A 25335-nucleotide genomic window follows, 5' to 3' on the forward strand; every position below is an offset into this window, starting at 1 on the left:
TCATGGCTGGTGTACTGGATGATCGTGGCAGGTATACTAGGTGATCATGGTGACTGGGTGATCATAGCTGGTGTACTGGGTGATCATGGCTGGTGTACTGGGTGATCCTGGCTGGTGTATTTGATGATCATGGCAGGTGTACTGGGTGATGGTGGTAGGTGTACTAGGTGATCGTGGCAGGTGTACTGGGTGATCGTGACAGGTGTACTAGGTGATCATGGCAGGTGTACTGGATGATCGTGGCAGGTATACTAGGTGATCATGGTGACTGGGTGATCGTGGCTGGTGTACTGGGTGATCATGGTGACTGGGTGATCGTGGCTGGTGTACTGGGTGATCATGGCTGGTGTATTGGATGATCATGGCAGGTGTACTGGATGATCGTGGCAGGTGTACTGGGTGATTGTGGTCACTGGGTGATCGTGGCTGGTGTACTGGGTGATCATGGTGACTGGGTGATCGTGGCTGGTGTACTGGGTGATCATGGTGACTGGGTGATCGTGGCTGGTGTACTGGGTGATCGTGGCTGGTGTAATGGATGATCATGGCAGGTGTACTGGATGATCGTGGCAGGTGTACTGGGTGATCATGGTGACTGGGTGATCGTGGCTGGTGTACTGGATGATCGTGGCAGGTGTACTGGATGATCGTGGCAGGTGTACTGGGTGATTGTGGTCACTGGGTGATCGTGGCGGGTGTACTGGGTGATCATGGTGACTGGGTGATCGTGGCTGGTGTACTGGGTGATCGTGACAGGTGTACTGGTTGATCGTGGCAGGTGTACTGGATGATCATGGCAGGTGTACTGGGTGATTTTGGTCACTGAGTGATCGTGGCTGGGGTACTGGATGATCATGGTGACGGGGTGATCGTGGCTGGTGTATTGGATAATCATGGCAGGTGTACTGGGTGATTGTGGTCACTGGGTGATCGTGGCAGGTGTACTGGGTGATCGTGGCTGGTGTATTGGATGATCATGGCAGGTGTACTGGGTGAATGTGGTCACTGGGTGATCGTGGCATGTGTTCTGGGTGATCATGGCTGGTGTAATTGATGATCATGGCTGGTGTAATGGATGATCATGGCTGGTGTACTGGGTGATCATGGCAGGTGTACTGGGTGATTGTGGTCACTGGGTGATCGTGGCTGGTGTACTGGGTGATCGTGGCTGGTGTACTGGATGATCGTGGTAGGTGTACTGGGTGATCGTGGTCACTGGGTGATCGTGGCAGGTGTACTGGGTGATTGTGGTCACTGGGTGATCGTGGCTGGGGTACTGGGTGATTGTGGTCACTGGGTGATTGTGGCAGGTGTACTGGTTGATCTTGGCAGGTGTACTGGATGATCGTGGCAGGTGTACTGGGTGATCGTTGCAGGTGTACTGGGTGATTGTGGTCACTGGGTGATCGTGGCTGGGGTACTGTGTGATTGTGGTCACTGGGTGATTGTGGCAGGTGTACTGGTTGATCATGGCAGGTGTACTGGATGATAGTGGCAGGTGTACTGGGTGATTGTGGTCACTGGGTGATCGTGGCAGGTGTACTGGGTGGTTGTGGTCACTGGGTGATCGTGGCAGGTGTACTGGGTGATTGTGGTCACTGGGTGATCGTTGCAGGTGTACTGGGTGATTGTGGTCACTGGGTGATCGTGGCAGGTGTACTGGGTGATTGTAGTCACTGGGTGATCGTGGCAGGTGTACTGGTTGATCGTGGCAGGTGTACTGGATGATCGTGGCAGGTGTACTGGGTGATTGTGGTCACTGGGTGATTGTGGCAGGTGTACTGTGTGATTGTGGTCACTGGGTGATTGTGGCAGGTGTATTGGATGATCGTGGCAGGTGTACTGGGTGATTGTTGCTGGTGTACTGGGTGATCGTATTTGTCTGTATTTAATGTTCTTCCATTTCCCAGGAGATCTGAGCATCCTTGTTGACCACTTCTTGGACATCATGAATGAATCTGCGAGGTATCGGATGTCAGCAACCCTCATCTTGAATGAAATTGTCTTTGGACACAACCCCAGATCAGGTATGAGACAACCCTCCAGCAGGTGTGATGTTCTCTGTGTCAAGGCAGAGATGCCCTGGGGGCCTGATGTTTGTCAAGCCAAAGTTCCTGTGACACCAATATTTTAGTGTATTTTTCAAACAAGTAAAGTTTGGTTTTCAATTTTGTAGTACATGTATGGAATCAAGTCACAAAAACGCAACTGCTACAGAAAAGCATGCATTCCATTCAAAAGTTGACTTTTATGCAAGTCCCATGCATTTCACTACGTAAGAATGGGTATAAAAACATGTGCGTTAACAGAATTCCATATGCATTGTTTAGCATCGTGCTGGCAACAACCACTCAGAAAAACAACAAAATTTCACAATTATTCAACATTACAAAATGCCAGGCCTGTCCGAAAATGAGCGTCTGCGAGCCATTGGTATGCTTGAAGCAGGATCGAGTCAATGTGATGTTGCAAGACAATTTAACATGCACAGAAACACCATTTGGTGTTTATGGCAATGTTGGCAACAGGCGAATGCATTCAGAGACCATCCTCGGAGTGGCAGGCTATGCGTAACCAATAATCGACAAGACAACTGGATTCGAACAACACACCTACAAAATCGATTCCAGCCAGCAACAGTAACTGCAAGAAGCATCCCTGGATTTCGACGAATATCTTCACAAACCATACGTCATCGCCTCAGATGTGCAGGGATTGTCGCCAGAAGACCCGCCAGACGTCGCATTTTGACAGGAAACCACTGTCAAGCATGTCTACAGTGGTGCAGACAGCGTCTAGGCTTGACGGACATGCAGTGGGGACAAGTGCAGCCCAGCCTCATATTGCTCGACTTGTTCAGGATTCTCTTCAACAAAACAACGTGAATGCCCCTGATCTCTCACTAATCGAGCACATGTGGGATGAGATGTATCAGGGCTTTCGACGTCAACCACATGTTCCACAGACTCTCCAAGAACTTCGAAACATGCTCCAGCAGATATGGACAGATATCCCACAAGACTTTGTGCAACGCCTGGTCCATTCCATGAGACAAAGATGTGTTGCTTGCATCACAACCAGAGGTGGACACACACGCTATTGATTTGTAAATTGACATTTTGGTATGTTCATGTTTTTTATGAAATCACACATTTTCTGAAGTCATTATGGCAAATTAAACCATTTGAACACTTACAGGAGTCTTTTATCTGTTGCAAACTGAAATTGTTTCAGATTTGGTAAAAAATATAACTTTGCATTAAATCTTATTCAGTGTCACAGGAACGTTTGTTGTTCAGTATATATCATTATTTTGTATCTGTTTAACTCTTCTTGATAACACATTTTCATTGTCAAATTTTATGATGAGGATTGACGGTGTATTTCTTTTTCAGGTATGAATCGAAAGTCTGATGTGCAAATTTTTGTAAGAATCCATTGTGCAAACATTTGTAAGAATCCGATGTGTAAACTTTTGTAAGAATCCGATGTGCAAACTTTTGTAAGAATCCATTGTGCAAACTTTTGTGAGAATCCGTTGCGCAAACTTTTGTAAGAATCCGTTGTGCAATTTTTTGTAAGAATCCATTGTGCAAACTTTTATGAGAATCTGTTGTGCAAACTTTTGTAAGAATCCGTTGTGCAAACTTTTGTGAGAATCCGTTGTGCAAACTTTTGTAAGAATCCATTGTGCAAACTTTTATGAGAATCTGTTGTGCAAACTTTTGTAAGAATCCATTGTGCAAACTTTTGTGAGAATCCGTTGTGCAAACTTTTGTAAGAATCCATTGTGCAAACTATTGTGAGAATCCGTTGCGCAAACTTTTGTAAGAATCCATTGTGCAAACTTTTGTGAGAATCTGTTGTGCAAACTTTTGTAAAAATCCATTGTGCAAACTTTTGTGAGAATCCGTTGTGCAAACTTTTGTAAGAATCCGTTGTGCAAACTTTTGTGAGAATCCGTTGTGCAAACTTTTGTAAGAATCCGTTGTGCAAACTTTTGTAAGAATACGATGTGTTAACTTTTATAAGAATCCGATGTGTTAATTTTTGTAAGAATCCGATGTGTTAACTTTTGTAAGACTCTACTACACTGATTCACATTTAGCACAATGATATTTTGATTTATACCTCAATGAGCCAAACAACCCACAGTAGTTCCTTAATATGATCTATGTGTTCAGTCCTTGCTCAGTCCACATTAAGTGTGTTCATTCCTTGTTCAGTCCATATTTAGTGTGTTCAGTCTATGTTCAGTGTATGTTCAAATTTAGTGCATGTTCAAATTCTGTTCAGTCTATGTTCAACCTGTGTTCAGTCTGTGTTCAGTCCATGTCCAGTCTGTGTTCAGTCCATGTCAAGTCTGTGTTCAGTCTGTGTTCAGTCCATGTCCAGTCTGTGTTCAGTCCATGTCAAGTCTGTGTCTAGTCTGTATTCAGTCCATGTCCAGTCTGTGTTCAGTCCATGTCCAGTCTGTGTTCAGTCTGTGTTCAGTCCATGTTCAGTCTGTGTTCAGTCCATGTTCAGTCTGTGTTCAGTCCATGTCCAGTCTGCGTTCAGTCTGTGTTCAGTCCGTGTCCAGTCTGTGTTCAGTCTGTGTCCAGTTTGTGTACAGTCCATGTTCAGTCTGTGTCCAGTCTGTGTCCAGTCCATGTTCAGTCTGTGTCCAGTCTGTGTTCAGTCCGTGTTCAGTCTGTGTTCAGTCCATGTCCAGTCTGTGTTCAGTCCATGTCCAGTCTGTGTTCAGTCCATGTCCAGTCTGTGTTCAGTCCATGTTCAGTCTGTGTTCAGTCTGTGTCCAGTCTGTGTTCAGTCCATGTTCAGTCTGTGTTCAGTCTGTGTTCAGTCCATGTCCAGTCTGTGTTCAGTCTGTGTTCAGTCCATGTCCAGTCTGTGTTCAGTCTGTGTCCAGTCTGTGTTCAGTCCGTGTTCAGTCTGTGTTCAGTCCATGTCCAGTCTGTGTTCAGTCCATGTCCAGTCTGTGTTCAGTCCATGTCCAGTCTGTGTTCAGTCCATGTTCAGTCTGTGTTCAGTCCATGTTCAGTCTGTGTTCAGTCTGTGTCCAGTCTGTGTTCAGTCCATGTTCAGTCCATGTTCAGTCTGTGTTCAGTCCATGTCCAGTCTGTGTTCAGTCTGTGTTCAGTCCATGTCCAGTCTGTGTTCAGTCTGTGTCCAGTTTGTGTTCAGTCCATGTTCAGTCTGTGTCCAGTCCATGTTCAGTCTGTGTTCAGTCCATGTTCAGTCTGTGTCCAGTTTGTGTTCAGTCCATGTTCAGTCCATGTTCAGTCTGTGTTCAGTCTGTGTCCAGTCTGTGTTCAGTCCATGTTCAGTCTGTAATCAGTCTGTGTTCAGTCCATGTCCAGTCTGTGTACAGTCTGTGTTCAGTCCGTGTTAAGATTAATTGTGTACAGTCTATTTCAGTCCATGTTCAGACTGTCTCCAGTCAATGTTTAATGTATTAAGTCTCTACAGTCCATATTGTTGTCCAGTCTGTGCTCAGTCCACATTAAGTGTGTGTTCCATTTTCAGTGTGTTCGGTCTATGCATAGTGCATGTTCAGATTGTGTTCAGTCCATGTCAACATTTGGTCTGTATGCACTCTGTGTTCAGTCCATGGATGTGGTCAGTCTGCTTGTATTGCTGCTGTTGATTGTTTCAGAACACCAAGGGGGTGGTCTGTATGCTCTCTGTGTTCAGTCTGTGGATGTGGTCAGTCTGCTTGTATTGCTGCTGTTGATTGTTTCAGAACACCAAGGGGGTGGTCTGTATGCTCTCTGTGTTCAGTCTGTGGATGTGGTCAGTCTGCTTGTATTGCTGCTGTTGATTGTTTCAGAACACCAAGGGGGTGGTCTGTATGCTCTCTGTGTTCAGTCTGTGGATGTGGTCAGTCTGCTTGTATTGCTGCTGTTGATTGTTTCAGAACACCAAGGGGGTGGTATGTATGCTCTCTGTGTTCAGTCTGTGGATGTGGTCAGTCTGCTTGTATTGCTGCTGTTGATTGTTTCAGAACACCAAGGGGTTAGTCTGCATGCTCTCTGTGTTCAGTCCGTGGATGTGGTCAGTCTGCTTGTATTGCTGCTGTTGATTGTTTCAGAACACCAAGGGGGTGGACTTGTGGAGGCAGCTGGATTGGAACAGGGAGAACTGGACAGCACAGTTAGGTAACAACACTGTAACAACTTAACACTGTAACAGCAATACAACACTGTAACAGCATAACAACACTGTAACAGCAATACAACACTGTAACAGCAATACAACAGCAATACAACACTGTAACAGCATAACAACACTGTCACAGCAATACAACACTAACAGTATAACAACACTGTAACAGCAATACAACACTGTAACAGCAATACAACACTGTAACAGCATAACAACACTGTAACAGCAATACAACACTGTAACAGCAATACAACACTGTAACAGCATAACAACACTGTAACAACATAACAACACTGTCACAGCCATACAACACTGTAACAGCATAACAACACTGTAACAGCATAACAACACTGTCACAGCAATACAACACTGTAACAGCAAAACAACACTGTAACAGCAATACAACACTGTCACAGCATAACAACACTGTAACAGCAATACAACACTGTAACAGCAATACAACACTGTAACAGCATAACAACATTGTCACAGCATAACAACACTGTAACAGCAATACAACACTGTAACAGCATAACAACACTGTAACAGCATAACAACACTGTAACAGCAATACAACACTGTAACAGCAATACAACACTGTAACAGCATAACAACACTGTCACAGCAATACAACACTGTAACAGCAATACAACACTGTCACAGCATAACAACACTGTAACAGCATAACAACACTGTAACAGCAATACAACACTGTCACAGCATAACAACACTGTAACAGCAATACAACACTGTAACAGCAATACAACACTGTGACAGCATAACAACACTGTCACAGCAATACAACACTGTCACAGCAATACAACAGCAATGCAACACTGTAACAGCATAACAACACTGTAACAGCATAACAACACTGTAACAGCATACCAATACTGCAGGGATGTGAAATCTCAGTGAAAACACGGAAAATCACGTTTTTCACAGTAGTCCTCGGAAAAATTCATCTTCTTCGTAAAGAGATTTAAACAAAGACACTCACGAAAACACTGCATGTTGTTACTGGTGGTATAAGGGGCAACATGGCCCAAGGTGCTGAAATCGTCATGCTGCAAATTGGGGGTTCTAGATCCCAGATTCACGCCAATTAGGATGCTTGTCATGTCTCCATCACACCTCCCACATTACATTGACCCATCCTAACATCCTAACATTCTTTTCAATGTTAAACACCTGAGAAGAACCAGGGTAGAATAGGTCTTCAGCAACCCATGCTTGCCATAAAAGGCAACTATGCTTGTCGTAAGAGACGACTAGCAGGATCAGGTGGTCAGGCTTGCTGACTTGGTTTAGGCATGTCATTGTATCCCAAGTGCATGGATCGATGCTTATGATGTCAATCATTGGATTGTTCTGGTCCAGACCCGATTATTTACAGACCACCATCTTATAGCTGGAATACTGCTGAGTGCGGCTTAAACAACAAACAAACAAACATGTTTGACCAACTCAAGGGTAGCGGAACTGGTGTGAGTTTGACAGGCAAGTTATGATGAGTTTCACAAGACTGTGTACAAAGCCACGTGTGTGTTCTCCATCCTCTCCCTACCAGGATGCTGGTGGAGGAGTACCTGTCCCCAGCCAACTTCAACCTCCAGACAGTGAAGGAACCAGATCCGTCCCCACTCAGCATCCTGCACCCCCCACCAGCCGCCTCCCCCACCACCGCCTCCCCCACCACGGTGGTCAGCCTCAACCAGAACATCTGCCAGGTCTGTCTGTACATGGAAGGCGTGGCCAGCTTCGCCTCCGTCCTGGCCCCACGCTTTCGACCCCTCCTGATGCTGGTGCTATACCCGCTGCTGGACAAGCTCGGGGACGACAACTCCTTGATCAGCAGCACCGCCTACAGTGTCCTTGTGGCTTTGTGTCAGGCTTGTGTATACAGGTAACTTTTATATTCTTGTAGATCTATGTCAAGGTGTAGATCTATGTCAAGGTGCAGATCTGTGTCAAGGTGTAAATCTATGTCAAGGTGTAGATCTATGTCAAGGTGCAGATCTTTGTCAAGGTGCAGATCTATGTCAAGTTGTAGATCTATGTCAAGGTGCAGATCTGTGTCAAGGTGTAGATCTGTGTCAAGGTGTAGATCTCTGTCAAGGTGTAGATCTGTGTCAAGGTGTAGATCTATGTCAAGGTGTAGATCTTTGTCAAGGTGTAGATCTATGTCAAGGTGCAGATCTGTGTCAAGGTGCAGATCTATGTCAAGGTGCAGATCTATGTCAAGGTGCAGATCTGTGTCAAGGTGTAGATCTATGTCAAGGTGTAGATCTGTGTCAAGGTGTAGATCTGTGTCAAGGTGTAGATCTTTGTCAAGGTGTAGATCTATGTCAAGGTGTAGATCTATGTCAAGGTGTAGATCTTTGTCAAGGTGTAGATCTATGTCAAGGTGTAGATCTATGTCAAGGTGTAGATCTATGTCAAGTTGTAGATCTATGTCAAGGTGTAGATCTGTGTCAAGGTGTAGATCTGTGTCAAGGTGTAGATCTATGTCAAGGTGTAGATCTATGTCAAGGTGTAGATCTGGGTCAAGGTGTAGATCTATGTCAAGGTGCAGATCTGTGTCAAGGTGTCGATCCAGTAGAGGATATTTTATGCCACTCGTGAAACTATCTCTTTCCCCAGTCATTCAATGAGAAAAACATAATATTTCACTTGACACATAGAATATCCGATTTATGATGAGAAATTAACAGTTTATAACAAAACAGTTTCAAGAGAATTACAAATGGCAAGAAGTGATATTAACTCCATAAATGACCACCTGTCAGTATTCTGCCTTGTAAATGTGGAAATAACGTCAAATGATGTCAACAGTTTGTGTACGTGCTAGACGATTTACGGAGGCGATTTGAGGGGAGGTAACTCTTGTATGACAATAGTTCTGTCAAAGTTTTATGTTCACTGCAATAAAAATGTCACTTTTCTCAAATTTGGAAAAATCAGTCTTCACTCTAAGTATGTAAAACATTTGGATATTCTGAGTGTATCTAAAGGGCTTTACTGTGTCCTAGTCGAGTCTGGAGGTACATGTCCTAGTTGGTTTTCTGTAATCTGCAGGTCCCTAGATGAAATGATTCGCCACAATGCAGATTATTTGATGAACGCAATCTCTCTGCGTCTGCGCCACCTGGAGGCCAACTTGCGCTGTCCGACGGTGCTCCGTGTCATGTTGCAGTACAGTGAGGCTGACATCCTGCCTCTGGTGGACGACACGGTGCAAGAGGTTGGTGTCCATCTCTTGTCCATCTGCACATTTAGGACTTGAATGAATGTCTTTAGCAGTTTCTTTGTGAGGTTGGTGCAGATCTCTTGTCCATCTGCACAGATAGAATTTGAATGAAAGTCTTCAGCAGTATGTTTGTTTGTTTGTTTGTGTATATCCCATGGCTTGTAAATAATCAAGCCTGACCAGACACTCCACGAGATATTATGAGCACTGCCCAACCCTGTTGCCAGGCAATCAACCATCACTGCGTGGCCACCTGATCCACGATCCCACTGCTGCGGACCTCTCTTTACCCTGGTCTGCATAGTCATTCAGTTCTGGTTACTTGAGCCAACAGAAGAGTTGTCTGAACAATGACAGGAATAGGTTCTGACACTGTTATCACACAAGGGATTATAACAGTGTTAGAACTTGATAACAGTGTTAGAAGCTACTTGATAACGGTGTGGACCTAATTAGGATAAAGAAGTTATTCATCCATCTATCTTATCTTTGCTTAATGACAGGGGCTGTCAGGTAGCCTAGTGGTTAAAGTGTCGCTCGTCGCGCCAAAGACACAGGTCTGATTCCCCACATGGGTACAATGTGCAAAGCACATTTCTGGTTTCCCCGCCTTGATATTGCTGGAATATAGCTAAAAGTGGCGTAAAACCATACTCACTCTCTCACTCGCTTAATGAAATTACAGACTGGCTAAGTTGTCCACAAGTCAGGATTTTCTTGTTCGGATGCTCTATAGTTGATATACATCTTGATTTACAGCTCATTTTGTCCTTTCTGCAGACACTCTGATGTTCGTTGTCTTGTTTGCAGATTCTGAGTTGCCTTGACGACCATTACATTGAGGAAGCAGCCATTTTTGTGAAGGTGCTTCATGAACTCGTGAAGGCCATCAACAGATGGTTTCCATGGAAACAGGTAATTGTCCACCTAGGTATATTATTATAAATTTCTTCTATGAAATATGCAGTGCCGTTCTTAGTACTGTAACTGTTGTAAGTCTTTGTTGGACAGAGTGATTGTTGGAGAGAGTGATCTTAACACTGCGTCTGTCGGAAGTCTTTGTTGGACAGAGTGATCTTAACACTGCATCTGTCGTAAGTCTTTGTTGAACAGAGTGATTGTTGGAGAGAGTGATCTTGACACTGCGTGTGTCGTAAGTCTTTGTTGGGCAGAGTGATTGTTGGAGAGAGTGATCTTAACACTGCATCTGTCGTAAGTCTTTGTTGGACAGAGTGATTGTTGGAGAGAGTGATCTTAACACTGCGTCTGTCATAAGTCTTTGTTGGACAGAGTGATTGTTGGACAGAGTGATCTTAACACTGCGTCTGTCATAAGTCTTTGTTGGACAGAGTGATCTTAACACTGCATCTGTCGTAAGTCTTTGTTGGAAAGAGTGATTGTTGGACAGAGTGATCTTAACACTGCGTCTGTCATAAGTCTTTGTTGGACAGAGTGATCTTAACACTGCATCTGTCGTAAGTCTTTGTTGGACAGAGTGATCTTTACACAGCGTCTGTCTTAAGTCTTTGTTGGACAGAGTGATCTTTACACTATGTCTGTCATAAGTCTTTAGCACTGCTGCTAGGAACATAGCAGCAACTGTAAAAATAGAAACAAACATAATGTATTAAATGATAAGTTGCGTTTACAGACAGCATCGTCATATTTCCAGAAAGCAGCCCAAAACACTGTGCCGACGGACCCCGACCCAGATGACAAAGAAGTCAACCATCCACCACAACAGTCTACCAGCGACAGCATCCGAGACTTCTTCCTTGACTACCACAGACAGAGGGTGATCGCCGATGGTGACGTGAGGGAGGAGGAGTATGCTGATGTGGCTGCAGACAACATTGATGATGTAGAGAAAGAGGAGGCAGACATTGATCTCCCCAAACATGTTTCAGCTGTGAAGGAGGTGAGTGGGCGTGTCAGCATCTGGGGATGTTTCAGCTGTGAAGGAGGTGAGTGGGCGTGTCAGCATCTGGGGATGTTTCAGCTGTGAAGGAGGTGAGTGGGCATGTCAGCATCGGGGGATGTTTCAGCTGTGAAGGAGGTGAGTGGGCGTGTCAGCATCGGGGGATGTTTCAGCTGTGAAGGAGGTGAGTGGGCGTGTCAGCATCGGGGGATGTTTCAGCTGTGAAGGAGGTGAGTGGGCGTGTCAGCTTTGGGGGATGTTTCAGCTGTGAAGGAGGTGAGTGGGCGTGTCAGCATCGGGGGATGTTTCAGCTGTGAAGGAGGTGAGTGGGCGTGTCAGCATCTGGGGATGTTTCAGCTGTGAAGGAGGTGAGTGGGCGTGTCAGCATCGGGGGATGTTTCAGCTGTGAAGGAGGTGAGTGGGCGTGTCAGCATCTGGGGATGTTTCAGCTGTGAAGGAGGTGAGTGGGCGTGTCAGCTTTGGGGGATGTTTCAGCTGTGAAGGAGGTGAGTGGGCGTGTCAGCATCTGGGGATGTTTCAGCTGTGAAGGAGGTGAGTGGGCGTGTCAGCATCGGGGGATGTTTCAGCTGTGAAGGAGGTGAGTGGGCGTGTCAGCATCTGGGGATGTTTCAGCTGTGAAGGAGGTGAGTGGGCGTGTCAGCATCGGGGGATGTTTCAGCAGATGTATGTATCATGTATGTATCGTATATGTATCATGTATGTAATATGTATGTATTTTATATATATCGTGTATGTATCATTGATGTATCAGTATTGTATCGTTGCTGTATTGTGTATCATGTATGTATTGTATATGTATCCTGTATGTATCCTGTATGTATCATGTATGTATCGTTGCTGTATTGTGTATCATGTATGTATTGTTTATGTATCATGTATGGATTGTATATGTCTTGTGTATGTATCATGTATGTATTGTGTATGTATCATGTATGTATCATTGATGTTTCATTGCTGTATTGTGTATCATGTATGTATTATGTATATATCATGTATGTATCAATGATGTATCAATGATGTATCCTGTATGTACCATGTATGTATTGTGTATATGTCATGTATGTATTGTTTATGTATCATGTATGTATTGTGTATGTATCATGTATGTATCATTGATGTTTCATTGCTGTATTGTGTATCATGTATGTATTATGTATATATCATGTATGTATCAATGATGTATCCTGTATGTACCATGTATGTATTGTGTATATGTCATGTATGTATCATGTATGTATTGTTTATGTATCATGTATGTATTGTCTATGTATTGTGTATGTATCATTGATGTATCGTTGCTGTATTGTGTATCATGTATGTATTGGGTATGTATCATGTATGTATTGTATATGTATCGTGTATTTATCGTGTACGTGTAATCACCAGGTGCTGCTGCGGACCAAGCACCTGCTTGCCTCCTCTGCCCCACGGTTGCGCCTGCTGGTGTTGGATGTCATCAGTCAGGCTGTCATCGCACTGCGTGACTGGAGAAGTAAGTCAGTCTTACAATCATTTCAAACACTAATACAAGGCTGTCGTCTCACTGCGGGACTGGAGAAGTAAGTCAGTCTTACAATCAGTTGAAACACTAATACAAGGCTGTCGTCTCACTGTGTGACCGGAGAAGTAATAGTCAGTTGGCCAGGGGTGAAAAACAAGATTTTCCTTCCCACATTTTCCTGTATACCTTAAACCTTTTCTATTGCATAAAGGAGGTATCTGTACACAATTTTCATTGGGTAGTAAGCTTGCAAGTGTGTGCAGGAATTTTCAGGGGGTCAAAATTGCATATATTGACAAAATTGGCTGTAACATTTTTATTAAGTCATTAAACAATCCAAATTATGTCTTTGATTACAGGAAATATGTTCAATTATCTGAATTTGGCACACATTTTGTTTCACTTAACTGTTATTCTAATTCTCAGTGGAAACTGTTGTGTATGTATTATGTTATTTGTCCGACCCGCACATTGGAGGAACATCAAATCTTCAGTACATAACAAAATCGCAGTTGGCTCAATCACTGTTTAATGTGGAACTGGCACTGCCTCACACAGCTGCCCAGGTTACAACAACATAATGACGTCACACCTAAAGTGACGTCACTGCACGTGCGCATTGGCGCACTTACAATGTAAACATACCTAACATGCACAACATTTCTCCCCCTTAAAAGAAATTACTTTCTACTTCTCTAACCAATACATTTACAATATTCAGAACACAGTACTATGAGCTATTTTCTAAAGTTATAATTTAACAATGTTACAACTTTCAACCATAAATGATAAACTCATATATATATATATATATAATATCTGCTACACATTGCTGAATACTTTATTCTACATTGTGTTCTCACAGGGTTAGTCTATCGGGAGGTTTTCTCACTCTTTCTGAACGTCTCACGGTTTGTTTTGCCGGTACATTTGCAATTGTCACCTCACTGTCTTCACACTGGCGTTCATCACATTGCTGTGATGCACTAGGTATTCCTATAGGGTCGCCTTTGTTGACCCTGATACTTTCTACAGTCCCTGCACTACAGTCACTTTGAACAATCATGTTCTCGTTACCATGGTTACTAGTTGCATCTCTGCACCTCAATTGATCAATATGACGCTTGACAGTTCTATTGCCAATGTCAACATCATAATGTCTTTCACCACATTTTGTCATCACCTTGCCAGCCGTCCATTTGTCTTCTTTGTTGTACTCACGCACCCACACCTTATCATTGTCATTTAGCTGTCTTGTGTCGCCAGGTTGACACAATGAAGAAGACTGTTTTGTAGCAACAACATCAGCATGATTAGGCTTGATTAAGTCAAGTCTACATCTTAGTTCTCTTCCAAGAAAAAGTTTTGCTGGAGTTTCTTGAGTTGTGCAATGGGGACTAGAACGATAGGCTAGCAGAAACCTATCAATCTTCTTCTGTAATGTTGCATCATCCCCTCTAGTTGATTTCATAGCTTGTTTGAAGGATTGAACAGCTCTCTCAGCCAGTCCGTTAGTAGCAGGATGATATGGAGCAGATAAAATGTGTTTTACACCATTACTTCTCAAGAATGTTTCAAACTCATTTGACACAAATTGTGGACCATTATCTGTAACAACTTGCAGTGGTAATCCATATTTCGCGAACAAACCTCTCATCACTTTCACTGTCGCATCAGCAGTAGTTGAATTCATAACAATCACCTCTAACCATTTGGAATGAGAATCTACAACAATCAGGTACATGTGACCCATGAAAGGACCAGCAAAGTCCAAATGAATGCGACACCATGGTTTTGATGGCCATGACCAATGATGAACAGGAGCTTTTGTTGGATCATTTTGAACATTCTGGCATGTAATACACATTCTTGCAGTACTTTCAATATCAGCATCTACTCCAGGCCACCACACATAACTTCTAGCAACTGATTTCATTTTCACCATTCCAAAATGACCACCATGTAACTCATTTAGAACACCGTTTCTGAGTTTAGAAGGAATCACTACTCTCATTCCCCATACAATGCATCCTAATTGAATTGAAAGCTCATATCTTCTTGAGTGAAATGGTTTCATTATTTTGTTCTCACTGTGATCTTTATCCCAACCATTCATCACTGCCATGTACACTTGTGAAAGAACAGGATCTCGCCTTGTCTCATTTCTCACATCACCTGCTGTAATAGGCAGATGTTCAAACTGACTTGCATAGAACAATTCTACATCATCACTCACACATTTCGTAGTATCAGGTAGAGGTAAACGAGACAACACATCAGCATTTGCATTGGCAGAGGAAGATTTGTACAGAATTTTGTAATCATATGCACTGAGAATCAATGCCCATCTCTGTAGACGAGCAGCAACTAATGATGGTACTGACCGTCCCTCACCAAACAGGGCAGTGAGAGGTCGATGATCTGTCACGAGAGTGAAATGCCTACCATACACATACTGATGAAATCTTTTCACACCAAATATAATCGCTAGGGCTTCTCTGTCAATTTGTGAATATCCCTTTTCAGCCTTGTTCAGTGTTCTTGAAGCAAATGCAATCGGTCGTTCAGTACCATCACTCATCACATGAGACAACACAGCACCCACGCCATAGGAGGATGCATCACATGCCAATGTTATTGGCAACAATGGATCATAATGACACAACACATCGGAACTTGCAATTTTTGCTTTAGACATTTTGAAAGATTTCTCACATTCAATTGACCATAGCCATTTCTTGTCTTTCTGCAACAGTTCGTTTAACGGGTGAACGATTGTAGAAAGGTTCTGGATGAATCTGCCATAGTAGTTGACTCCACCAAGAAAGGAACGTAGTTGTGTCACATTTTCAGGTCTTGGAGCACTGATGATAGCTTTCACCTTATCTTCTGAAGTATGAAGTCCTTCTTTGTCAATAACATGACCGAGATACTTGACTGAGTCTACAAAGAATTTACACTTACTTTGTTTTACTCTCAAGCCAAATTGTTGTAATCTTGACAAAACTGCATCTAAGTTCTGTAAGTGTTCTTCATCATTTGAACCGGTCACTAGAATATCATCTTGATGACATAATACTTTCTGCAAACCTTGAAGAATTTGGTCCATTGTAGCTTGAAAAATTGCAGGAGCTGAAGCAATGCCGAAAGCAAGTCTTGTGTACCTGTAGAGTCCTTTTGGAGTATTGATGGTGAGTAGTTTCTGTGAGTCTTCATCCACCTCCATTTGTTGATAAGCATGAGCAAGATCAATCTTTGAGAATTTCTGACCTCCGGCAAGTTGAGCGAACATGTCTTCAATCTTGTTTTGTGGATACTGGTTCACATTTAAAGCTGGGTTTACAGTAGATTTGAAATCGCCACAAATTCTGACAGATTTGTCAGGTTTGACCACTGGAACTATTGGTGTAGCCCACTCAGAATGTTCTACTTTGATAATCACGCCATTTTTCTCCATTCTTGAAATTTCTTCACTCACTCTATCATGAAGTGCATAAGGAACAGGCCTAGCTTTCATGTATTTAGGAGACATGCCATCTTTCACTTCTAAATGGGCTTTGATTCCATTAATTGTACCCAGTCCATCAGAAAATACATCACAGTATTTCACAAACATTTCACTGAGTTGATCTTCATTTGACATTTTGTGACACGTGTTGACATTATTTCCTAATGATTTCCAGTCAATATTTACGTATGGTAACCACGCCCTTCCCAGTAACGGAGGACCTTTTCCCTGCACGACATGTAGTGGTAACTGGTTGACTCTTTCACCGTCACGAACGTCAACATGTATGATACCAAGATTTGTGACAAGCTCACCTGTGTATGTTTTCATTGGGATTGGCGATTCTTGTAAGCTGCATTCTGAAAAGTTCTGTCTGTAAACGCCTTCAGTAATGATAGAACTTCTTGAGCCAGTATCTAACTCCATCTTAAGATCACGTCCATTTACATTCACTGTCACCCATATGACATCTGCAGCACCGTGAAGAGCGAGCAAATGATTTAGACAGTCACCTAAATCATCTAGAATGTCATCTTCATATTCATGGGTTGAACAAAGTTCTTCATTGATAGCATTTACACGAAAAGTTTGACGCCTACCGTTTCTGTTTACATTGCTGGAGCTAGCACTTCCTGTTTGACGAAACCCGGATGTTGAACTTTGACCTGACCTTTGACTCCATTTCTTCGCTTTGCATACCTCCTGAATATGGCCTTTCTTTTGACAGAATGAGCAAACTGTATCTTTGAAATTACAAGTATCAGCTAAATGCGAAGGCTTTCCACATCTATAGCAATAACGTTCATACCTTGCATTAGATCTTCTGTTGTTGAAAGAAAACACCTCTGACTGTGATTGTTCCTTCGGTAATCCGTTGCGGCACAATTCTTCTGAATCTTTCGCAGCTAATTCCATTGAATTTGCAATTGAAACTGCACGTTCTAGTGTCAATTCTAATTCTGCAAGCAATTTCCTTTGAACATTTACACTTTTCAGTCCAAGAACTAGTTGATCTCTTAAACGTTCATTCAGTGTAGCGCCGAAGTCACAAAATCTAGCCAGTCCTTTCAAAACAACAACATATTGTGAAACAGTTTCGTTTTCGGTCTGCATTTTCTTGTGAAATCTGTATCTTTCAGCAATAACACTTGGTCTAGGCATAAAATGATCACGTAAAACAGTGAATAATTGTTCCAAAGTACGTGTACGAGGCAAATCAGGAGAAACCAACGATTTGAGAACATTGTAAGTTTTTGCACCAATCATGGAAAGAAACCCGGAAACTCTTCGTTCATTTGGAATGTCATTAGCATCGAAATATAAACTCACTCTTTCAGAATATGACATCCAATCTTCTAAACTTTCATCGAACTGTCCAACATCTCCAATGACGCCTGCCATTATGGAAAAGCACTGACTGTATTCACGTATAGAAAGTTTTATCCTCGTCGCCACTGTTGTGTATGTATTATGTTATTTGTCCGACCCGCACATTGGAGGAACATCAAATCTTCAGTACATAACAAAATCGCAGTTGGCTCAATCACTGTTTAATGTGGAACTGGCACTGCCTCACACAGCTGCCCAGGTTACAACAACATAATGACGTCACACCTAAAGTGACGTCACTGCACGTGCGCATTGGCGCACTTACAATGTAAACATACCTAACATGCACAACAGAAACATTGGTAAAAATCATGTTTTTTTACTTCATTTTCAAATCTTGTGAGTAGGTAAAACTCTAATTCCATTGAATTGTGACAATAAAACCAATATAACGGGGTATTAAAATCTGCCTTAACCATTGTACTATCCTATACAAAAAACAAAGTGAAAATATATTACATAGGGGTTGAGATATTGTATACAGTGTTACCCAACCCCCCAAAAAACAACTTTGACGAAAATTGCTTATTGAGATATGGTGGTAGATGATTTTGCTGTAGTGGATGAGTGGGATAATTGCAACAATGCTTAAAAACGACAAAATTGTAAACTCATAAAGAAAAAAGATGTTTATAGTTTTTTCTGTGAGCAGTTATGGTGGCCATCTTGAATTTCAAGACGGCTGCCATTTTTACCTGTTTTCAAAATCAAAATCTTACATAGTTCTTCAACATGGTCATGTAATATATCATATGAAAGCCTTTTACATTGTCTTTTCAATGATGTACATTATTCACTGACTTCTGTGGTAAATTGACACCCGACAATGAAAAAAGGAAATATTGAAATCTAATTTCTCTCGCGACTTCAACCCATACCCAAATTTAGATTTAAATTAAAATGGACATAGTTTCACTTAAAATTGTAGATATACTGCACTTTAGTTCTTCAGCATGGTCATGTAATATATCATATGAAAGCTTTTTTACATTGTCTTTTTAATGATGTACCTTATTCACTGACTTCTGTGGTAATCTTATCCCCAAATAATACAACAAATGATATATCGAAAGCTAATTTCTCTAGCAACACCAACCAACCTCCAAAGTCGTATTTTAATAAAATGGACATTGTTTCACTCAAAATTGTAGATATACTGCACTTTTGTCTGAGCATTTCACTAGTTTATAATTTGAGTGAAAAAACAGACATGAGAAGACTTGTAGCATTATGAAGTATTAAAAATTACATCCCAGAGTAAAGGGCTGTGAAATAACTCTGGGATGTAATTTTTAATACTTCATAATGCTACAAGTCTCATGTCTGTTTCTTCACTCAAATTATAAACTAGTGAAATGCTCAGACAAAAGTGCAGTGCTTGACTGGAGAAGTAAGTCAGTCTTACAATCAGTTGAAACACAAATACAAGGCAGTCTTCTCACTGCTTGACTGGAGAAGTAAGTCAGTCTTACAATAAGTTGAAACACTAATACAAGACTGTCATTGCACTGCGTGACTAGAGAAGTAAGTAAGTCAGTCTTACAATCAATTGAAACACTAATACAAGACTGTAATTGCACTGCGTGACTGGAGAAGTAAGTCAGTCTTTCAATCAATTGAAACACTATTACAAAGCTGTCATCTCACTGCAGGACTGGAGAAGTAAGTCAGTCTTACAATCAGTTGAAACACTTATTCAAGACTGTCATTGCACTGCGTGACTGGAGAAATAAGTCAGTCTTACAATCAGTTGAAACACTAATACAAGACTGTAATTGCACTGCGTGACTGGAGAAGTAAGTCAGTCTTACAATCAATTGAAACACTATTACAAAGCTGTCATCTCACTGCAGGACTGGAGAAGTAAGTCAGTCTTACAATCTGTTAAAACACTTATACAAGGCTGTCGTCTCACTGCGTGACTTGAGAAGTAAGTCAGTCTTACAATCAGTTGAAACACTAATACAAGGCTGTCGTCTCACTGCATGACTATAAGAAGTAAGTCAGTCTTACAATCAGTTGAAACACTAATACAAGGCTGTCGTCGCACTGTGGGACTGGAGAAGTAAGTCAGTCTTACAATCAGTTGAAACACTAATACAAGGCTGTCGTCTCACTGCGTGACTATAAGAAGTAAGTCAGTCTTACAATCAGTTGAAACACTAATACAAGGCTGTCGTCGCACTGTGGGACTGGAGAAGTAAGTCAGTCTTACAATCAGTTGAAACACTAATAGAAGGATGTGGTATCATTGCTTGACTGAAGAAGTAAGTCAGTCTTACAATCAGTTGAAACACTAATACAAGGCTGTCGTCGCACTGTGGGACTGGAGAAGTAAGTCAGTCTTACAATCAGTTGAAACACTAATACAAGGCTGTCGTCTCACTGCGTGACTATAAGAAGTAGGTCAGTCTTACAATCAGTTGAAACACTAATACGAGGCTGTCGTCGCACTGTGGGACTGGAGAAGTAAGTCAGTCTTACAATCAGTTGAGACACTAATAGAAGGATGTGGTATCGTTGCTTGACTGAAGAAGTAAGTCAGTCTTACAATCAGTTGAAACACAAATACAAGGCTGTCGTCTCACCGCGGGACTTGAGAAGTAAGTCAGTCTTACAATCAGTTGAAACACTTATACAAGGCTGTCATCTCACCGCGGGACTGGAGAAGTAAGTCAGTCTTACAATCAGTTGAAACACAAATACAAGGCTGTCGTCGCACTGCGGGACTAGAGAAGTAAGTCAGTCTTACAATCAGTTGAAACACTAATACAAGGCTGTCATATCACTGCATGACTGGAGAAGTAAGTCAGTCTTACAATCAGTTGAAACACTAATACAAGGCTGTCATATCACTGCATGACTGGAGAAGTAAGTCATTCTTACAATCAGTTGAAACACTTATACAAGGCTGACATCACACTGTGGGACTGGAGAAGTAAGTCAGTCTTACAATCAGTTGAAACACTAATACAAGGCTAACATCACACTGTGGGACTGGAGAAGTAAGTCAGTCTTACAATCAGTTGAAACACTTATACAAGGCTGTCGTCTCACCGCGGGACTGGAGAAGTAAGTCAGTCTTACAATCAGTTGAAACACTAATACAAGGCTGTCGTCTCACTGCGGACTAGAGAAGTACGTCAGTCTTACAATCAGTTGAGACACTAATAGAAGGATGTGGTATCATTGCTTGACTGAAGAAGTAAGTCAGTCTTACAATCAGTTGAAACACAAATACAAGGCTGTCGTCTCACTGCTTGACTGAAGAAGTAAGTCAGTCTTACAATCAGTTGAAACACAAATACAAGGCTGTCGTCTCACTGCTTGACTGAAGAAGTAAGTCAGTCTTACAATCAGTTGAAACACAAATACAAGGCTGTCGTCTCACTGCTTGACTGGAGAAGTAAGTCAGTCTTACAATCAGTTGAAACACTAATAGAAGGCTGTCGTCTCACCGCGGGACTGGAGAAGTAAGTCAGTCTTACAATCAGTTGAAACACTTATACAAGGCTGTCATCTCACTGTGTGACAGGAGAAGTAAGTCAGTCTGACAATCAGTTGAAACACTTATTCTAGGCTGTCGTCTCACCGCGGGACTTGAGAAGTAAGTCAGTCTTACAATCAGTTGAAACACTTAATAGAAGGCTGTCGTCTCACTGTGTGACTGGAAAAGTAAGTCAGTCTTACAATCAGTTGAAACACTAATACAAGGCTGTCGTCACACTGTGGGACTGGAGAAGTAAGTCAGTCTTACAATAAGTTGAAACACTAATACAAGGCTGTCGTCTCACTGCTTGACTAGAGAAGTAAGTCAGTCTTACAATCAGTTGAAACACTAATACAAGACTGTCATTGCACTGGGGGACTGGAGAAGTAAGTCAGTCTTACAATGAATTGAAACACTATTACAAAGCTGTCATCTCACTGCGTGACTGGAGAAGTAAGTCAGTCTTACAATCAGTTGAAACACTTATACAAGGCTGTCGTCTCACCGCGGGACTGGAGAAGTAAGTCAGTCTTACAATCAGTTGAAACACTAATACAAGGCTGTCGTCTCACCGAGGGACTGGAGAAGTAAGTCAGTCTTACAATCAGTTGAAACACTTATACAAGGCTGTCGTCTCACCGCGGGACTGGAGAAGTAAGTCAGTCTTACAATCAGTTGAAACACTAATACAAGGCTGTCGTCTCACTGCGGGAAGGGAGAAGTAAGTCAGTCTTACAATCAGTTGAAACACTAATACAAGGCTGTCATCTCACTGCGGGACTGGAGAAGTAAGTCAGTCTTACAATCAGTTGAAACACTAATACAAGGCTGTCATCTCACTGCGGGACTGGAGAAGTAAGTCAGTCTTACAATCAGTTGAAACACTAATACAAGGCTGTCATCTCACTGCGGGAAAGGAGAAGTAAGTAAGTCTTACAATCAGTTGAAACACTAATACAAGGCTGTCATCTCACTGCGGGACTGGAGAAGTATAACACTTATACTAATACTTTCTTCGGCTGACGGGACATTCTGTTTTAAAGTATTTTTGCATTGATCACATTTGTTCCTGATATCATTGAGGGGGTAGTGAATGAGTGAGTGAGTTGATATTTCTGTTTATCAGATGAACTTCTGCCTCTGGTGCACCAGCTGTGGCAGCCCTTCTCACTCCGGTTCACAGATGGGGAAAAGCTAGTCACTATCAAGGTAGGCCATCCAGACAAAGGGTCAGGTGAAAGTGTTGTTCTAGGCCATCTAGACACAGCATCAGGTGAAAGTGTTGTTCCAGGCCATCCAGACACAGGATCAGGTGACAGTGTTGTTCCAGGCCATCCAGACACAGGTTCAGGTGAAAGTGTTGTTCCAGGCCATCTAGACACAGGGTCAGGTGAAAGTGTTGTTCCAGGCCATCTAGACACAGGGTCAGGTGACAGTGTTGTTCCAGGCCATCTAGACACAGGGTCAGGTGAAAGTATTGTTTCAGGCCATCCAGACACAGGGTGAGGTAAAAGGGTTGTTCCAGGCCATGTAGACAGAGGGTCAGGTGACAGTGTTGTTCTTCCAGGCCATCCAGACACAGGGTCAGGTGACAGTGTTGTTGTTCCAGGCCATCCAGACACAGGGTGAGGTGAAAGTGTTGTTCCAGGCCATCCAGACACAGGGTCAGGTGAAAGTGTTGTTCCAGGCCATCCAGACACAGGGTTAGGTGACAGTGTTGTTTCAGGCCATCTAGACATAGGGTCGGGGTAAAGTGTTGTTGTTCTAGGCCCTCCAGACACAAGGTCAGGTGACAGTGTTGTTCTTCCAGGCCATCCACACATAGGGTCAGGTGACAGTGTTGTTTCAGGCCATCTAGACATAGGGTCAGGTGACAGTGTTGTTCTTCCAGGCCATCCAGACACAGGGTCAGGTGACAGTGTTGTTTGAGGCCATCTAGACATAGGGTCAGGTGACAGTGTTCTTCTAGGCCATCCAGACATAGGGTCAGGTGAAAGTGTTGTTCTTCCAGGCCATCCAGACACAGGGTCAGGTGACAGTGTTGTTGTTCTAGGCCATCCAGACACAGGGTCAGGTGACAGTGTTGTTGTTCTAGGCCATCTAAACACAGGGTCAGGTGAAAGTGTCGTTCAAGGCCATGTAGACAGGGGGTCAGGTGACAGTGTTGTTCAAGGCCATGTAGACAGGGGGTCAGGTGACAGTGTTGTTCTTCCAGGCCATCCAGACACAGGGTGAGGTAAAAGTGTTGTTCCAGGCCATCTAGACGCAGGGTCAGGTGACAGAGTTGTTCCAGGCCATGTAGACAGAGGGTCAGGTGAAAATGTTGTTCCAGGCCATGTAGACAGAGGGTCAGGTGACAGTGTTGTTCTTCCAGGCGGGGCTAGACAAAGGGTCAGGTGAATGTGTTGTTCCAGGCCATCCAGACACAGGGTGAGGTGACAGTGTTGTTGTTCCAGGCCATCCAGACACGGGGTCAGGTGAAAGTGTTGTTCCAGGCCATCTAGACACAGGGTCAGGTGAAAGTGTTGTTCTTCAAGGCCATCCAGACACAGGGTGAGGTGAAAGTGTTGTTTCAGGCCATCTAGACACAGGGTCAGGTGACAGTGTTGTTGTTCTAGGCCATCTAGACACAGGGTTAGGTGACAGTGTTGTTGTTCTAGGCCCTCCAGACACAGGGTCAGGTGAAAGTGTTGTTCCAGGCCATCTAGACACAGGGTCAGGTGAAAGTGTCGTTCTAGGCCATCTAGACACAGGGTGAGGTGACAGTGTTGTTGTTCTAGGCCCTCCAGACACAGGGTCAGGTGAAAGTGTTGTTCCAGGCCATCCACACATAGGGTCAGGTGACAGTGTTGTTCTAGGCCATCCAGACATAGGGTCAGGTGAAAGTGTTGTTCTTCCAGGCCATCTAGACATAGGGTCAGGTGAAAGTGTTGTTCTTCCAGGCCATCCAGACACAGGGTCAGGTGACAGTGTTGTTGTTCCAGGCCATCCAGACACAGGGTGAGGTGAAAGTGTTGTTCCAGGCCATCCAGACACAGGGTCAGGTGAAAGTGTTGTTCCAGGCCATCCAGACACAGGGTGAGGTGAAAGTGTTGTTTCAGGCCATCTAGACATAGGGTCGGGGTAAAGTGTTGTTGTTCTAGGCCATCCAGACACAGGGTCAGGTGACAGTGTTGTTCCAGGCCATCCACACATAGGGTCAGGTGACAGTGTTGTTCTTCCAGGCCATCCAGACACAGGGTGAGGTGACAGTGTTGTTGTTCTAGGCCCTCCAGACACAGGGTCAGGTGAAAGTGTTGTTCCAGGCCATCCACACATAGGGTCAGGTGACAGTGTTGTTCTTCCAGGCCATCCAGACACAGGGTCAGGTGAAAGTGTTGTTCCAGGCCATCCAGACACAGGGTCAGGTGACAGTGTTGTTTCAGGCCATCCAGACATAGGGTCAGGTGACAGTGTTGTTCTAGGCCATCCAGACATAAGGTCAGGTGAAAGTGTTGTTCTTCCAGGCCATCCAGACACAGGGTGAGGTGAAAGTGTTGTTGTTCCAGGCCCTCCAGACACAGGGTGAGGTGAAAGTGTTGTTCCAGGCCATCCAGACACAGGGTCAGGTGACAGTGTTGTTTCAGGCCATCTAGACATAGGGTTGGGGTAAAGTGTTGTTGTTCTAGGCCCTCCAGACACAGGGTGAGGTGACAGTGTTGTTTCAGGCCATCTAGACATAGGGTTGGGGTAAAGTGTTGTTGTTCTAGGCCCTCCAGACACAGGGTCAGGTGACAGTGTTGTTTCAGGCCATCTAGACATAGGGTTGGGGTAAAGTGTTGTTGTTCTAGGCCCTCCAGACATAGGGTCAGGTGAAAGTGTTGTTCCAGGCCATCTAGACACAGGGTGAGGTGACAGTGTTGTTGTTCCAGGCCATCCAGACATAGGGTCAGGTGACAGTGTTGTTCTAGGCCATCCAGACACAGGGTTAGGTGACAGTGTTGTTCTTCCAGGCCATCCAGACATAGGGTCAGGTGACAGTGTTGTTTCAGGCCATCTAGACATAAGGTCAGGTGAAAGTGTTGTTGTTCTAGGCCCTCCAGACACAGGG

The 25335-nt window shown here is 43.3% G+C and overlaps 1 protein-coding gene across 1 annotated transcript in view; it reads left to right on the top strand.

The window, feature by feature from the left end:
* The window catches only part of LOC139471404 (TELO2-interacting protein 1 homolog), a 125562-nt gene that overhangs the window by 84071 nt on the left and 16156 nt on the right, over positions 1–25335 (top strand). Inside the window, exons 14-21 of the mRNA XM_071253770.1 lie at positions 1911–2027; positions 6095–6161; positions 7739–8074; positions 9247–9412; positions 10229–10333; positions 11091–11336; positions 12744–12849; positions 22372–22454. Coding sequence (XP_071109871.1) covers positions 1911–2027; positions 6095–6161; positions 7739–8074; positions 9247–9412; positions 10229–10333; positions 11091–11336; positions 12744–12849; positions 22372–22454 — 1226 coding nt within the window. The remainder of the gene's footprint in view (positions 1–1910; positions 2028–6094; positions 6162–7738; positions 8075–9246; positions 9413–10228; positions 10334–11090; positions 11337–12743; positions 12850–22371; positions 22455–25335) is intronic.

The sequence above is a fragment of the Haliotis cracherodii genome, unplaced genomic scaffold, assembly GCF_022045235.1.
Source record: "Haliotis cracherodii isolate W230 unplaced genomic scaffold, xgHalCrac1.p SCAF_22, whole genome shotgun sequence".
Lineage (NCBI taxonomy): Eukaryota > Metazoa > Mollusca > Gastropoda > Lepetellida > Haliotidae > Haliotis > Haliotis cracherodii.